The 18,502-nt window shown below is 35.7% G+C and overlaps 1 protein-coding gene across 1 annotated transcript in view; it reads left to right on the top strand.

Annotated features, from left to right (window-relative positions):
* The window catches only part of TET2 (tet methylcytosine dioxygenase 2), a 136,458-nt gene extending 119,083 nt beyond the window's left edge, over positions 1-17,375 (top strand). Inside the window, exons 7-11 of the mRNA XM_028121251.2 lie at positions 1,035-1,185; positions 2,927-3,016; positions 8,558-8,695; positions 11,131-11,485; positions 13,378-17,375. Of these exons, the coding sequence (XP_027977052.1) occupies positions 1,035-1,185; positions 2,927-3,016; positions 8,558-8,695; positions 11,131-11,485; positions 13,378-14,870 (2,227 nt within the window). The 3' untranslated portion in view covers positions 14,871-17,375. The remainder of the gene's footprint in view (positions 1-1,034; positions 1,186-2,926; positions 3,017-8,557; positions 8,696-11,130; positions 11,486-13,377) is intronic.
* Positions 17,376-18,502: the final 1,127 nt, after the last annotated feature.

Genomic DNA, 18,502 nt, shown 5'->3' with positions numbered 1-18,502 from the left:
AAAAAGGTGAGGGATATATTTACTCAGTGGGCAAATCCTTTCACAATGTACACATACATCAAATCATGTTGTACACTTTAAATATCTTACTGTTTGCAAATTACACCTCAGTAAAGCTGAAAAAAATACCTATTGAGTAAGTTTTCCTAGTAGGTTATTTTATCATTTTTGTTCTTTGGGTTCTTTGCTAGTTTTTTCTGTTTGTTTATTGCCCTTAGGGTATATCTGTCACAGTACTGTATTTTAGCCAAAAACTAGAAAGCACTCCAATGCCCATCAATGGTAGAATGGTTATTTTGTGAAATATTCATAAAATGGAAAATTGTATTCAATGAATAAATACATGAAAAAGTACACTTATATGCAACAATATGGATGGATATCCCAAACATATGTTGAACAAAAATAACAAGACACAAATAAGCTTATACAATATAATTGTATCTGTGTACATATATATACTTTTACCCATTTTTGTACTACATATATAAATAAAAAACATGATATACCATATAAATAAAAATTTAATATAGTGTATATATATATATGAATGAGCAAAATTGTATATATATACTACATATAGTATAAAAATATGCAAAACTATGCATACATATATACATACACATATAGTACACTATATATATAATATAAAAATAGGCAAAACTCTTCTGACAGAAGTTATTGTTATAGACAATGCCTGGAAGTATAGAAGAGATTCTGGAGTGCTAGTGTATATTTGTTTCTTACTTTGGGTGCTATTTACTTGGGTATGTTTTATTTGTGAGCATTTGCGAGCTGTAAAATTATGTGTACTTTTTCTGTATATTATGCTACAATAAAAAGTTTGTTTAAATTGTGTTTTAAAATCAATTAAAATAGTTCTTTTCTGATGTGGTTATGGCAAGCTTAATATAAACTTCTTTTAAACCTAATTTACACTCCTTTTTGCATGCAGACGTCCAGAATACAAGACTGGTAGCCTAGATAAGTGTTCGATATCGATTATCTATGAACTTGGTGCTTTAATTCCTCAGGAGAACCTGTGCCTGTCAAGGGCTGGATCCCGATACCTGTGGTGCCTCCTTTTCTTTTGGTTGTTCATGGAGCATGTACTACAATGGATGTAAGTTTGCCAGAAGCAAGATCCCAAGAAAATTTAAGCTGCTTGGGGATGACCCAAAAGAGGTTTGTTTACTTCCTGATATATAATCTCTTTAATTTTGGGGGAGAATTGATGAGTACAGATGAAGTGAACAGTATAACATACTCTGTTAAATTCTCATTAACATAGAGAATTTCATCTCAGAGGTACATCAGAATTTTACTATACTGTAGATACACATTATATATTTGATAAAATTAGCATAATAATAATAACCATGTGATACCAAAGTAGTAAAGTTTGAACAATATAAACTCTTCATACCTTATGGCCTTTTGTACTTATCTTTTATGTTAATTCCAGAGTTTTAAACAGCCATCACTGGTATTAAAACCAAGTGGTAACATTTTATTGTTAAAACTTTCATTTTTCAAACCTGAATTACAGAAGTCATGTTCATCACTGCCACATTCAATAAAGACCACTTCTCATCACATTTTCATACCATGAGATTTGATAGTTTAAAGTTATCATAATGAATGCGTTCAAGTAACTAAAACATAAATTTCTCAAAATATAATTTACAGATGTATACCAATTTTAATAACTTTTGGATATAGCTTCTAGTGTATGCTAATTGAATAATCAAAAACCCCCCCAAATGTTTACCATTTAGATATGACCAAATTTTTAGTGACTCTATGAACCTTATAATTATCTTTTCAAACTTTAAATGCAATTGAAATATAGTTATACTATGTATAATATTGATATTTCCCTCTAAATGAAAAATGTGTTAGCTTTATTATCTGTGACTATAAGTGGAAATTTAGTAAAGTACGGAAACTCGTGAAATCATGATATAAATTTTTTCACAGGATTATATTTTTAATAAACTATATTAAATGGGCTAGATGTCCCTTTTCATAAAAAAAATACAAATACTTAATAAGCCTAATGAAGTGTAGCAATTTTACATATCATCAACGACTTTAATTTTCCATACTGGAGGGTTTTACCACTATTTTATAAATGTTTATCACTTTCACTAGATTTAATATAAAGCAAATCCAAGAAATGGCTAGGAACATCCTCCCTCAGGTAGGTAGGAGAGCTTGGCTTAGAAACCTTCTCACCTTCTAAACTACAAATAAGTATAACTCTGCCAGGTAGTTACATCTACCATTTTATAAGCATCTTACCTGGAAAATCTGCTCTTTGTAGGGAGGAGGGAGTGTAACTGAACATTTCTCCTTTCAAGTAAACTTTACAAAGTTCTGCATATATAGCACATTCTAGTTCTGAGAGTTTTATCCATATTTGAAGCATCTACTAACTTTTAGTTCGGTGGAAAGATCTTCTCAAATTTTGAATGCTATTTTTATAAACATTTAAAAATATAAAGATTGAAAATAGATGAACCAAACAAATGCTTTCAATAGCTCATCTTCCATGGCAGCTGTTTGGAGAAGGAGTGGAGAATGTGACCTCTTTAAGATCATATGGCTTCATTCTCCTTATCCTATTACTAGCATAGGCTTATATTTATAAAATGCCAAATATCTGCATGCAGAGTACAAAATTGATTAATAGAAAAATACCAAAGAGCTAGATATTTTGATAACACATACAAAAATAGATGATATATGGTTTATACTTTTTACTTAGAAATAGTCATGTTAAGGAACTTTAATTACTTAATAAGAAAGACACAATATATTGTCATTTGGATCTAAGATGTAGCAGGAAAAATTTAACTGATAGCATCTCTTACATATAGAAAGGATTTAGAATTTAATAAGTAGAGTTATTCATTTTATACAGGAAGAGAAACTGGAGTCTCATTTACAAAACCTGTCCACTCTTATGGCACCAACATACAAGAAACTTGCACCTGATGCATATAATAATCAGGTAAGTTTATTAAAAATAATTGACAATGATTGGAACAGTTTACTTATTATTGATGGCCTACATACTTCCAGAAATATTTTTGAAGCAATGATTTTCCTTTATTTTTCTAAATTTTCCTCTTCCCAATTAGTGAAGCCACACTGTTCTGTTTCTGGTACATAGGAATTATATCATCCAAAAGAGCGTATTTTTGGTCTTTTAATCCGTAAAGATAATGAGCTTTTAAGTCTCACAAGCTGTTCTATCCACTAATCTTGTTCTCATATCTCTTCTGTAAGCACACTTTGATGGTTAACTAAAATTATGTGGCCCAAATTGTAGGTTCTAACCACCTATTAATAGTAACTGTTTTCACATATATGTCTATACATATTAACCTATGAGTGTACTGCTTTGTAAGTGTACATACATGTGTCCAGATAGATCAGATTTTGCTGGATTCTCTTCTTTTTGATTGGCCTTGGCTCCATGAACCAAGCAAAAACATCTTTTTCCTATTTTATAGGTGTGTTCTAGGCTGTACCTATTTGGAAGGCTAGGTGATTTGTTCAGAAATGTTCATGAAGGAGGAAAAAAAATTGTAAATTCTCCCCTGTCATAACATCAACAACAGAAGCATTGAATGGATATAAGCTAGATACCATATTTAGTATATGTTATATATATTAAATATATATATATGTCATAAACTAGATACTGTATTTAGTCACTGTGGACATAAAGATGAGCAATGTAGGGTTTCTGTCTTTAAGGAATTCCTTCTTTAGAGGAGACAGATAGATAAAATAGCAGTTACAGCTGGAATAGAGGTATGCACATTTCTGAAGGAACAAAAAAGTTCTCCCTGAAAGTAGAGACAACTAAGGTCACAAATAGCCTTGGAGACCATATAAAAATCTTTGAACTTTATCCTGTATGTAAGAAGGCTACCATTGGGGCATTTTAAGTGTGTGTTGGGGCAGAGGAGGGTGATTTAATTTAAAAAGAACACTACATCAAAAATTAGTGAAGTACCGTATGATGAGTAACATAAAAAAATGAAAAAAAAATTTCACTCAACAAGCCAAATTAAATGAAATACAACTTAGGTTAGTGTAAGATTAAATTAGAGAAGTAAGCTAGTGTAGTCATTGGCCAAGAGATGTTAAAATCCTAAATTAAAGAAATGGCAGTAGTGATAGAATAAAGAAAATAAGTATGTGAAATATCTGAGGTAGAACATACAGAACTTAGTGACCAATGGATTTGAGGACAAGCAGAAGGTAAATTTCAGGATCCACCAAATTTCTGGCTTGGACAGATGGTTCTATTAACTAGTATTTGGAGTCAGTGAGGAAAAGTAAGTTTGGGGGCAAAATGGGAAAATGATACATACCTATAGTCAACACTAATGTATTAGACACTTAAAACTTTAATGGTAGATCTCATGTTATGCATTCTTCCATAATATGTTTGTATAATGGAATATTACTCAGCCATCAAAAAGAAGGAAATTTTGCCATTTGCAGAGATGTGAATGGAGCTAGAGTGTATTATGCTAAACAAAATAAGTCAGAGAAAGACAAATACCATCTGATTTCACTCATGTGTGGAATTTTAAAAAAATGAAATGAATGAACATATGGAGAGGAAAAAAATCAAATCATAAGAGACTCTTAACTATAGAGAATAAACTGAGGGTTGATGGAAGGAGGTGGGTGGGGGGTGGACTAAATGGGTGATGGGTATTAAGGAGGGCACTTGTTGTGATGAGCACTGGATGTTATATGTAAGTGATGAATCACTAAATTCTATACCTGAAACCAATTTTACCATCTATGTCAACTAGAATTTAAATAAAAAAATGAAAAGGAAAAAAATAAAAATAAAAAATGTAAATACATAAATATACATTAAAAAAATACGTAAAAAATAGATGTAATGTCTATCTAAATTAAATCAATCAATGGCTGTGAATGGATAAAGTGTTTTGTATATTGCATGGTAGCTACTAGTGGTAATGTTCATCTGTATGTCTTAATATGTCTTAATAGAGATCAAAAAAACAGCCACGTGATCTTTCCACACAGTACATGGAAAGACCTGTTAAGGTTATGGATGCTGTCAAAACCTACCATTTGATTTTTGTCTCCTCCCCCAACTGAATATATTATCCTTATTTTTCATATCTAAATGCTCTTCCCTTGCTTTTTTCCTTGATTTTATAAAGTCTCATTGCTAAAGTTAAACTTCTCATCAGAGAAAAATGTAAGAAAAAAAAAGGAGAAACATCTTTAAAGTTCTGAAAGAGCAAAAAACTGTCAACCTAGAAATCTCTACCCAGTAAAAACAACTCTCAAAAGTAAAGGCAAAGTATTTTTTTTCAAACTTACAAAAGCTGAAATAATTTACCATGAGCAGACTAATAACACTTGAAAAATGTTAAAGGAAGCCCTCCAGCAGAAAGAAAATGATACCAGATAGAAATCTATATTGACGAAAAGGAATGGAAAACATCATAAACAGTAGATATGTGAATAAAAAACCTTTATCCTTATTTTAAAAATTTCTTTAAAAGATAATTTGCTATTTAAAAAACAATGCATTTTGAAGTTTATAACATGTAGAAGTAGCATAGAGGCTGGGGAATTGAAAGTATACTGTTGTAAGGTTCTCATGTTATATATACAGTGGTGTCCTATTTCTTGAATGTAGACTGTGAGAAGTGACAGAATATACTGTAAACCTTAAGGCAAGCAGCCACTGGGGGTGGGGGTGTATAGCTAATCCATCAGTAAAGAGATAAAAAGAATGGAATCAATCCAAAAAGGTTCTTGAAAGGAATATGGAACCAAATGAAAGATAAGACAAATATATAACAAATAGCAGAAAAGAATATATATATATAAATTCAACATACTTCTAAATGACCTATGAGCCAAAGAATAAATCACAAGGGAAATTAGAAAGTATTTCAAACTGAATGAAAATGAAGCCATGACATTGAAATTTGCGGGATGATGTCTATGCCTTGCTTAAACATTTATAGCGTTGAACACTTATTAGAAAATTATAAAGTCTCAAATTAATGATCCAGGCTTCTACTCTAAGAAACTTGGAAAAGGGGAGCAATTTGAGCCCTAAAAGGTGGAAGGAATGAAAAACTAAACAACGGAAATCAATGAAATGAAATACGGAAACGAGAATAAATCAGTGAAACCAAAAGCTGGTACTTTGAGTCAATTCAATCAGGAAAAAAGAAAAGGCACAAATTGCCAATATCTAGAGACAAGACATTACTACAGATCCTACTGACATTAAAAGAAAAATAAAGACATATTATTGAAGCTATATGCCAATAAATTCAACAATTTACATGGAATGAGCAAAGTACTTAAAAGACAATAATTACCAGAGTGCCTGGGTGGCTCAGTTGGTTAAGCATCCAACTCTTGATTTCAGCTAAGGTCATGATCATAGGGTCATAAGATTGAGCCCCACATTGTGTTCTGCACTCAGTGCAGGGTCTGCTTAGGATTCTCTCTCTCTCTCTCTCTCTCTCTCTCTCTCTCTCTGCCCCTCCCTGTTAGCTTGTGCTCTAAATAAATAAATAAATAAATAATTTTTAAACACATACAAATTACCAAAGCTTACTGAAGAAAAAAATAAATACCACAAATCATCCTATATCTATTAAAGACATTGAAATTATAGTTAAAAACTTTCCTAAAAACTCCAGGCTCAGATAATTTCCCTTCCAAACTTGACTCATTATTTAAGGAAGAAATAACAATTCAGTGGAAACTCTTCTAGAAAAATAGAAAAGGAGTAAACGTCCAACTCATTTTATGAAGCTGGAAATAACTTGATAGTAGAACTAGACAAAGGCTTTAAAGAAAAAAGATTACATAGTCCATTGTTCTTCATAAATATTGATGTGCAAATTCTTAACAAAATTTTAGTGATTAGACACAACAATGTGTAAAAGGGATAATACAGCCCAAATGGAGTTTATTTCAGGAATGCTTTAACATTCAAAAATCAATCAATGTGATGCACCATAATAGCCAACGTAATGGGGAAAATATGATTATCTCAATAGATAGAGGAAAAAAGCATTTAGCAATATTCAACACCCATAGAAGGGAACTTTCTCAGTCTGATAAGGGGAATAATTGAAAAACCAAAAGCTAACTTCAAACTTAATAGGGAAAGACTGACTGCTTTACCCCTAAGACTAGAAACAAGACAAGGACATCCATTTTTACCACTTCTATTAACATCTAACTGAGAATTTTAGACAGGGTAATAGGCAAGAAAAAAACAAGAAGCATACAGATTGAATAGGAAGAAATGAAAGTGTGCTTATATGTAGACAACATGCTTATCTATGTAGAAAGTCCCAAAGAATCTACCAAAAAACTCCTAGTACTAATAAATGGTTTAGCAAAGTTGCAAAGTAAAAAAATGAATTGTATTTCTAGGTACTAGCAATAAACAATTAAAAATTGTAGTGAAAACCAATAGCAAATAGCATCAAAAATATGAAATTCTTATGCATAAAAATTTGACATTTGACAAAAATGTACAAGACCTGTGCACTGAAAACCCATTGCTGAAATTTAAGAAGACCCAAACTGGAAAGATAGATTTATTACGTTCCCCAAGTCAATCAGTGGATTCAGTACCTATCAAAAGGTTACCAAGTGTTTTGAAGGAATTGACAAGGTGATTCTAAAATACATAGAGAGAAATGCAAAGGATCTGAAATAGAGAATTTTCAAAAATACCAGAATTTGAAGATTTCTACTCCCTGATTTCAAGATTACTAAGGGTCCATATTTACTAGTAATCAAGACCGTGTATTATCATATATACACACACCTCCCAACACACTGTTATATACCAAAAGATCAGAATAGAAAGTTCAGAAATAGATCCAGCATGTACAGTCAACTGATTTTTGATAAAGGCAATTTAGTGGCAGAGGATAATCTTTTTATCCAGTAGTGTTTGAACAGTTGGATAGCCATATGGAAAAAAATTAACCTTGACTCTTAATCTTCATCATATATAAAAATATACTCAAAATAGGTCCACTTATATAAAATTCTAGAAAATCCAAAGTAATCTGTAGTGACAGCAGATCAGTAGTTACCTGGGAACAAAGGAAGCGTGAATTAAAAAGGGAAGGAGGAAACTTTGGAAGTGATGGCTATGTACATTATTTTTATTGTTGCAATGGTTTTACGTATATGCATGTCAAAATTCATCAAGTGGGTACACTTTAAATATATGCTGTTTAATGTATATCAATTATACCTCAACACTGTAAAATAAATACTTTACCATATCAAAATGTTTGGCCTATTTTGTATCATTCTATTGTATTTCTGGATATAAAATATGCAACATTTTTTTTAAAGTTCTAAATAGCCAAAATACTAAGGAGTCTTTTTGACCTGTTCAGTACACAGGTTTTACACTATTTTCTCAAATGTAGCTTAAGAATTTCAAATGCCTAAGTATGTCCCCATTCACACACACACTTTTATTTTTCAGATTGAATATGAACACAGAGCACCAGAGTGCCGACTGGGTCTAAAGGAAGGCCGACCATTCTCAGGGGTCACTGCATGTTTGGACTTCTGCGCTCATGCCCATAGGGACTTACACAACATGCAGAATGGCAGCACATTGGTAAGTGGGGCACAGGATGGGTTAGCAGCACATCCTGTGAAAGAGTGAAAGGCTGCAAGTTAGTAGCATGTGATTAGAGTAATATGTTCTCTACAGGTGTCATTGCACAAGTGTTTTCATGAATGAATTGCTGTTGCAAAGGTGACCTTGTTTGGCATATCTAGTACTCTCATAATGGGTTGGCACATTACTAGAAATCTGTTGACAAGCACAGGAAAAGCATGGTTGATGCAAAGCTAAACCAGTGACTAGGCATTGCCAGCTACTATTAGCTGCCAAAAGTTCTTTCAAAATTCAGTGTCAGGTATCTGGTAGGTTATAATCAGTAAAGTAAAAAGCCGTATACAAGTCAAGGCACCAGTCCACCTTGCAGAGAGAAGTGCAAATGAAAAATACCCTTCTGTGGCATAGTAACTACTGTAAAAAATTCAAAGTACAGAAGAGCCCATTTTAACTACATAGCATAGTGGGTGAAGTAGATTGGGCCGTATAATTGGAGGTCTTGATAAGTGGAGAAAATGAATATGGTCTTAGGGTGGAGCAGTGTCCAACACTGAGAGTCCATGGTGTGGCCTTGCGTGGAGAGAGAGAAACCAGGGTGGAGATAAAGAATGAAAAAGTTTAGGTGAAGAAACTATAATCTCCCTAATGAGTCATCAACATGGATATATGTGTAGTTGAGGAAGATGACCAATGAGACTTAAGATGAAAAACAGAATACAGAGACCAAAGTCATAGTCTCGGGTAGACAAGAACCCCAGGGAGATGGTAAACAATAGTGGAAGTAATTTACGGAACCTAGGTATGAAGTTTTTGAGAAGCAGAAAAGGTATTGGTTTAATGGTCTAGAGCAGGGGTCAGAAAGTTTTGTTTTTTTTTTTAATTAAAGGAAAGTTAGTAGATTTTTAGGCTTCGCAGGCCACATAGGATCTCCACCACATTATTTTTTTATTATCATTAAAAATGCAAAAAACACTCTTAGTTCACTGGCCATGCAAAAACTGGCTGTGAGGCAGATTAGCGTGCGGACTTCTGACCAGGAGGACCAACAAGGCAGCTTATCATCCACAATATCTAAAATTGTCACTAATTATGTGTTGAACACTTGCTCACTATTAGAAGGCTAGGCTAGATTCTAGGAAGAAGAAATAAATAATAATCAGAGCCATAGTAGGTTCTAAAGATAGCCATGTTTCACGCTAGCAAGGTGATGGAGAGAAGGCAGAGATGAGAAAGGTTCTGCGTAAAGGGGACTTTGCCTCTAATAGGTCACGGTTTCCACGAGGTGCAAGGGAAAGCAGCACTAGGTAAGAAGAGAGTAGGGACACACACGTGAGAAAAGGTGGCAAGTGCTTAGAGATGTGGATTTGGAAGACTTATTTATGTATTGGAAGTGAAAAACTCGTTTTAGTCCCATCTCGTGTTAAACTTGTCTATCAAGGTAAGTCTGTTATCACATTCCTTTCAAGAGTATCTTCCAGTAATTTTATATTTCCTGTACTTTAAATAATCATGATCATGTCTTCTGCATCACTCAAAAACACTAAATACTAAAAGCTAGTATTTTAAAGCCAACAAATAATCTCCCATCAACACCAATATAACTGTGGCTAACAAAAGAGAAAAAGGGACCATCAAGTTAGCAAAGCAAGAGAGGTAGACTTTACCCATTTTTGGAAGAGCCCCTTGTATGGTGCAATAGCTTAGAAGAGAAAAGAGAGAGGAACAACAGTAAGTTAGTCTTGACAAGTACAGAAAAGGAGAGAAGAGGAAGGTAGATGCAGAGTTGAGTTACACATCCCCTAGAGCAACTGTATCTTCAGTTTTACATTACTTAGATTTCACTTTGGTAGCTTGTGGAAATGTCTTAAGAGCAACGAAAGGGGAGTTAGGAGTCCGGTGTGAGGAAGGATGTGAAATTTCTTTGTGTACAAAAGTATGAGATTAGGTGACTGTGATAACTAGCAAAACAGGAAATCATTTGGTGGAAGAACCTTTTAGCCCCTTCTTGAAGAGGTGTCACATCTCTCACATCTATGTTTCAAGTGTGAAAGGTGGGAGATTGCTCCATTTTGGTGGGAGTGTCGCTTCTTCCCTTAGAATCAAAAATATATTTGAAGAACAAAGTCACCACTGGTAACATTTCCTGATAAGACTCAAAAAAAGAAAAGGGGAAAAAAAAAAATGTCAACATGGACTTGTCTATCTCCCTGTACCATTTTAATGCAACCTCCCTTAAGAACAGAAAGACGTGGTTCATGGTAATATGCCTGTTACTGATCTGGTCCAGGAGACCACCACCACAAATCTAAATAGTGACAGGGAGAAAGTTACACACACACAGACACACACACACACGCACACACGTGCGCACACGCGCACACACGTGTCTTTTGGACTGAAACTGAGGCGGTACTGTCTTATTTTCCTACCAGGTATGCACCCTCACTAGAGAAGACAATCGAGAAATTGGAGGAAAACCTGAGGATGAGCAGCTCCATGTTCTGCCTCTCTACAAAGTCTCTGACGTGGATGAGTTTGGGAGTGTGGAAGCTCAAGAGAAGAAGAAACAAAATGGTGCCATTCAGGTGCTGAGTTCTTTTCGGCGAAAAGTCCGGATGTTAGCAGAGCCAGTCAAGACATGCCGACAAAGGAAACTAGAAGCCAAGAAAGCTGCAGCTGAAAAGCTTTCCTCCCTGGAAAACAGCGCAAATAAGAATGAAAAGGAAAAGTCAGCCTCATCTCGTACAAAACAGACTGAAAATGCAAGCCAGACTAAACAGTTGGCAGGTAAATTTAATGTAAAGCAACATGCATCTGTGTTATCTGAAACTTATGTTCAAAATGAGGGTCTTAAGTTTTGAACCAGAATCTTCTCTGAAGTCCCAAGGGCCAGGCTTTGCTCTTGGAGATGGTAATGAGATATTGCACCCTCAACCCCAGCTTAATGGAGAAGTATGGATTCTATTCTGTAATAAATGGCAGTTTTATGAGGGGATATGGTGAAATTAGTGTTAATCTAGCAGTGACAGGAGGCCAAATTAGAGGCAGAGGAGCTATGAGTTTGGAGACAGATGCAATAAACCAAGAGAAAAGCTTGAGTTTGGGTGGTAGCAATGAAGACGTAGCAAAAATGATAGAAGTGAATGCACCCAAAATGATTCGCAATACATGGCTGACAAAGCATTGGAACAAAGATGAAGAAAAATTTAAGATTGACTTGAACATTTTAAGCCTAGGTAACTAAAACAGTACTATTTGTTGAAATAAGAAATTTGAAAATAGGATTTATGGAGCAGGGGCAGGAGAAGAAGATCCTTTTCTTAGCCACATTAAGTCTGAGTTGAGGAGGGGTATCCTCATAACATGTAGTTATCTTCTAAAGCTTTTACCCATCCAAACAGATCACATCTGTGGTAGTAGCAACAGAGCATTATTTATCAATACTAAGTTGATACTTTCCTTTCAAAATCCCTTGTTTGTGTCTTCAGTTAATTGCTATAAAAAGCCATACAATGCAATGTCCATATCCACATCTTACAAATGGTATTGGCCTGGCCATTAACAAAAGAAAAAGGTTTATCTTTTTAAGTTTAGTCTACTGGTTTGCTTAGAACCAACCATCTTTGCTTCACCAAGTCAAATTCCCCTACCAATTCATCTCAAAACCTAGAGAAACTAAGTAATTTAGAATAATATGCTAAAGATGCTTAACAAAAATTTGTTGATTGGTTGACTTACACTAAGAGAAGTAAATCCTATTCACTCCTTAATCTCTCCTTTAGGTTAGCTGCAAAGTATAATCGGATAGAACTTTGCCTCCAGTCTTTTCTAACTGGTTTCTGTAATAATCATTTCAATGCTCAGGACTGCCATTACAGCTCCATTTATTTGTTCTTTTCTCATACATAGATTTTTATGAGGTCATGCAATAAAAGTATGACTTAAAGTTTTCACTTACAAAGCTGAAAATTACTTTAAAGTTTTATTGACCACTGTGTAGATGGGGTTTACCAGTTATGTAAGATATGCTTTGGGTGTTAAGTGAAGGTCATTCTTTTCTTCATAGCATTGCTGAATCTTCTGTAACAAATTTTATGCTACTCCCAATTATTTAACAAATTTTATTGCATGCCAGGCAGTGGAGAAATAAAGTAAAATAAGACCTGGTCCCTTCCTTCAAGGAACGGCTTTGCATCAGTGGGAGAAGAGGACTAAAAAATGCATAATTACCGTACATTATGAAGCATTGCTCTATCTGTGGGTATTCTGCATGCACTAGAAGATGAGGTCAGAGAAGGCTTCCTTGAAGAAGGGAGGACCATGCCAAGGAAGGGCAGGGAGGTGGGGTGGAGGGAGAAGGGCACTTCAGGTAGAATGTGGCATGGTCAGATGCACAGAAGCTCCAGAAAACATGATGCTCTCAGTGAAACAGCTCTTGGATGTTTGTGACATTTTTCTTCACTTACCACATCGTACTGTTGTAGAGATCTGCTGTTTTATCTAATGCTTTGGACAAAAAAATTACACCAGTGATCAGAACCCTGACTTTGCTCTTGTCCTTGTTTGATGGGTATTGCATCATCTTACCGGGGGTTCTCACATACATTTAAACATCTTCGCTAGCTTCTGTAAAATAATAATCGGACACATTTGTGTGCTTTCTCTTACCCTGTCCACAGAACTTCTGCGACTTTCAGGACCAGTCATGCAGCAGTCCCAGCAGCTCCCGCCCCCACCCCCGCCGCTGCAGAAGCAACCTCCACAGCCACAGAAGCAGCCACCCCAACAGCCACCCCAACAGCAGCAGCAGCCCCAGCATCACCCCGTGACGAATAACCCTCAGTCAGAGTCTGGCAACTCCTACTCTTCCTCTGGATCAGCCAATCTTTACATGAGGCGGCCCAATCCAGTTATCCAAGCTTATCCGGGCTCTTCACACACTTCAGATATTTATGGAGGCGCCAGCCCTATGAACCTCTATTCCACCTCATCCCAAGCTACAGGTTCATATTTGAATTCTTCTAATCCCATGAATCCCTACACAGGGCTTCTGAACCAGAATAATCAATATCCATCATATCAATGCAATGGAAATGTATCGGTGGACAACTGCTCCCCGTATCTGGGTTCCTATTCTCCCCAGTCTCAGCCCATGGATCTATACAGGTATCCAAACCAAGACCCTCTCTCTAAGCTAAATTTACCACCCATCCATACACTTTACCAGCCGAGGTTCGGAAATAGCCAGAGTTTTTCCTCTAAGTACTTAGGTTATGGAAACCAAACTATGCAGGGAGATGCCTTCAGCAGTTGTACTCTTAAAACAAATGTACACCATGTAGGGACATTTCCTCCTTATTCCACTCATGAGATGGATGGCCACTTCATGGGAGCCGCCTCTAGATTACCACCCAGTTTGAGCAATCCAAACATAGACTATAAGAATGGTGAACATCCCCCATCTTCTCATATAATCCATAACTACGGTGCAGCTCCAGGCATGTTCAACAGTTCTCTTCATGCCCTGCATCTCCAAAACAAGGAAAATGACATGCTTTCCCACACAGCTAATGGGTTCTCTAAGATGCTTCCAGGTCTTAGCCATGATAGAACTGCTTCTGTCCAAGAAGGCTTATACAAATTACAGGATGCCGGTAACCAGGAAAAGCAGCCTTCTGCCCCCGAGGACAATGATGAAGTCTGGTCAGACAGTGAGCAGAGCTTTCTAGATCCTGACATTGGGGGAGTGGCTGTGGCTCCAACTCATGGGTCAATTCTCATTGAGTGTGCCAAGCGCGAGCTTCATGCCACAACCCCTTTAAAGAATCCCAATAGGAATCACCCCACCAGGATCTCGCTGGTCTTTTACCAGCATAAGAGCATGAATGAGCCAAAACATGGCTTGGCACTCTGGGAAGCCAAAATGGCTGAAAAAGCCCGAGAGAAAGAGGAAGAGTGTGAGAAGTATGGGCCAGACTATGTGCCTCAGAAAACCCACGGCAAAAAAGTGAAACGGGAGCCCACTGAGCCGCATGAACCTTCCGAGCCCACTTACCTGCGCTTTATCAAGTCCCTTGCTGAAAGGACCATGTCCGTGACCACAGACTCCACAGTAACTACATCTCCATATGCCTTCACTCGGGTCACAGGGCCTTACAACAGATACATATGATGTCGCTCCTTGTGGTGGGTACCTCATTTGAAAAGACCACAACCAACCTGTCCGTAGTATAGTTCTCATGACGGGGGCAGTGGGGAAAGGATACAGGATTCCTGGCAAATGTGGTGGGAAGAACCTCAGCTCACCAGCAAAAAAAGAGGTCATCCTACCATAGCACTTAATTTCCACTGACTCCTAAGTGGTCACAGATGGCATTTAGGCAAAAGACCAAAGGATTCTATGCAAAAAAGAAGGTGGGGAAGAAAGTGTTCCACAATTTGCATTTTTAAACACTGGTTCTATTATTGGACGAGATGATATGTAAATGTGATTTTTTTCCCCCTTTACAACTCTACACATGTGACCACTTTTAATAATACCAAGTTTGCATAGTCATGGAACACAAGTCAAACAAGTACTGTAGTATTACAGGGGCAGGAATTTTAAAATACCATCTGGTGCTGAATATACAATGTACTGAAATACTGGAATTAATGGCTTTTTAACATGCAGTTTTTACTGTAATCTTAATATTAACTTTTATTTATCAAAATAGCTACAGGAAGCATAAATGAATAGACAGCAAAACACTGAATTTGTTTGGATGTTCTAAGAAATGGTGCTAAGAAAATGGTGTCTTTAACAATTGAAAATTTAATGCCTTTATATCATCAAGATGCTATCCGTGTGTACTCCAATGCCCTTGAATAATAGGGGTACCTTTTCAGTCAAGTTTTTAGCATAATTACCTATTCTTACACGAGGTTTTTGTTCTTTTTTTTTTTAAATGTGGACATTTAAAGGCCTCTGGATTTTGCTCATCCAGTGAAGTCCTTGTAGGACAATAAACGTATATATGTACATATATGTATACACATATGTATATGTGCACACACGTATATGTATAAATATTTTAAATGGTGTTTTAGAAGCACTTTGTCTACCTAAGCTTTGACAACTTGAACAATGCTAAGGTACTGAGACGTTTAAAAAAAAAAGTTTACTTTCATTTTAGAATGCAAAGTTGATTTTTTTTTAAGGAAACAAGGAAAGCTTTTAAAATATTTTTGCTTTTAGCCATGCATCTGCTGATGAGCAATGTGTCCATTTTTAATATAGCCAGTTAAATCCGCCACGGGGCTTACTGGATTCAAGGGAATACATTAGTCCACAACACATTTTTCTGGTGCTCATCTCACATGCTATACTGTAAGACAGTTTTATACAACATTGTATGACAAGTTCATTACTCAAATATGTAGTTTTAGGAATTTTCTCTTAACTGCAGGTAATAACGACATGCTACAGACATAACAAAGCTAGTTCACTTAAGCTGATGCTATTTTATGGATCTGTATGCTCTTCAGCAAACCGAATGGCAGTCTGCTTTTGTGTTGATAATTGTACATTGTGATGTTGTCATTTCTTAGCTTAAGTGTCCTCTTTTCCAGGAAGATTGAGCAGACTGATGCCTGCATAAGATGAATAAACAGGGTTAGTTCCATGTGAATCTGTTAATTAAAAAGAAAAAAAAACAGGCAGCTGGTTTGCTGTGGTGGTTTTAAATCATTAATTTGTATAAAGAAGTGAAAGAGATGTATAGTAAGTAAATTAAATTGTAAACAAAACTTTTTTAACGCAATGCTTTAGTATTTTAGTACTGTAAAAAAATTAAATATATACATATATATGTGTATATATATATATATATATATGGATTTGAAGCAGAATTCACATCATGATGGTGCTACTCAGCCTGCTACAAATATATCATAATGTGAGCTAAGAATTCATTAAAGGTTTGAGTGATGTTCCTACTTGTCATATACCTCAACACTAGTTTGGCAATAGGATATTGAACTGAGAGTGAAAGCTTAGAGCATCGTGTACCATCATTTTTTTCCAAGTCTTTTTGTTATTATTATTAAAAAAAAAGCATACCTTTTTTTCAATACTTGATTTCTTCGCAAGTATAACTTGAACTTCAACCTTTTTGTTCTAAAAATTCAGGGATATTTCAGCTCATGTTCTCCTTATGCCAACATGTCACCTGTGTTTATGTAAAATTGTTGTAGGTTAATAAATATATTCCTTTTTCAGGGATTTAACCCTTTTATTTTGAATCCCTCCTATTTTACTTGTATATGTCCTGATGTAACTAAAACTAATTTTGTAAAATCTGTTGGCTCTTTTTATTGTAAAGAAAAGCATTTTAAAAGTTTGGGGAAATCTTTTGACTGTTTCAAGCAGGAAAAAAGAATTACATGAAAATAGAATGCACTGAGTTGATAAAGGGAAGATTGTAAGGCAGGAGTTTGGCAAGTGGCCGTTGGCTAGAGTCTCTCGACACTCTTAAGAGTTTTTGACCCCGTAGCCAATACAGTCAAGGGCCACGAGGACTTCCCTCCATAGGCAGAACACGTAAGGGTGTGGCGTGCAATCCACTGGACAATTACATTTTGGTCTAAGTACATTTGTGCTTTCTAACATTTCAAATAAATAAATTCTTAAACGAGGCCTTGGAGTTTGGTCAAGTCCTTATAACATGGCTTTTGTCTTTTTAAAAAATCGCCCCACAGTTTTTGGCTGTGACCAATTTACAAATATTTCAAAAACATTTGCTTTGCATATGTCAAACCACATGATTTCAATATTTTGCATATACCATGTGTCTAACCCCAAATATCTGGCTAGTCTGTGCACATCTGTTGGTTTTGAGTCAGCCATCCCTATTTGAATATCTGGTTTCTGTATCGTCCACTGTCATTTGTCAAACTGCTGGCCCAACAAGAGCAAGAAGTGTAGTTTGGGGTTTGGAGAGCGGGAGGGAGGGGGGGAGGGAGGGAGGAAGAGAGGAAATCCAGTGGCATATTGTAAATATCAGATCTATAATTGTAAATATCACACCTGCCTCAGTTAGAATGAATGGAAGCAGATCTCCAATTTGCTTATATAGGAATATCAGGTTAACTATATAGCCATACTTGAAAATGCTTCTGAGTGGTGTCAACTTTACTTGAATGAATTTTTCATCTTGATTGACGCACAGTGCTGTACAGTTCACTTCTAAAGCTAGTGGGTAACTTGTATAGGAAACTTTTGCAGTTTGACACTAAGATAATGAACTCTGTGTGCATTTTTCTATGCTTTTTTTAAAACTTAGTTTCATTTCATTTTCATGTTCAGTTTGTCTATAAAACCTGAGGATGGTTATAAATACTTGTAAGTATTGTAATGTTATGAATGCAGGTTATTTGAAAGCGTTTATTATTATATCATTCCTGATAACGCTATGTGAGTGTTTTTAATAAAATTTATATTTATTTAATGCACTCTAAGTATGGTCTTGTTGAAGTTTCTGTTTACTGCCTGAACCGCTGCTACTTCAATGAGACAAAAGGGAATGGAAAGAAATTGCTTTTTAAAGATACTTTTTAGATGGTTATTTAACTGTACCTAAAATAATATCTGGATAACTAAAGCCAAATTTTTTCTCTAGTGAAATAGCCTAGATACTCAACTTCTTTTTTTCCCCCCAGCTTACTTTAGCCTGTTCGCTGTGTGTGTGTAGCCAGTATTAGGGATGGCGCGACAGACAGCACTTCTGCTGACCCTCCATCCTCTAGCTGAACTTCAGGAACCTC

This window comes from Eumetopias jubatus, unplaced genomic scaffold (assembly GCF_037043125.1).
Source record: "Eumetopias jubatus isolate StellerSeaLion01/CBP00866 unplaced genomic scaffold, mEumJub1_p1.0 scaffold_2, whole genome shotgun sequence".
In the NCBI taxonomy this organism is placed as follows: domain Eukaryota; kingdom Metazoa; phylum Chordata; class Mammalia; order Carnivora; family Otariidae; genus Eumetopias; species Eumetopias jubatus.
Note: the sequence above shows the minus strand (reverse complement) of the source record. Positions and strands in the feature narration are given on the sequence as shown.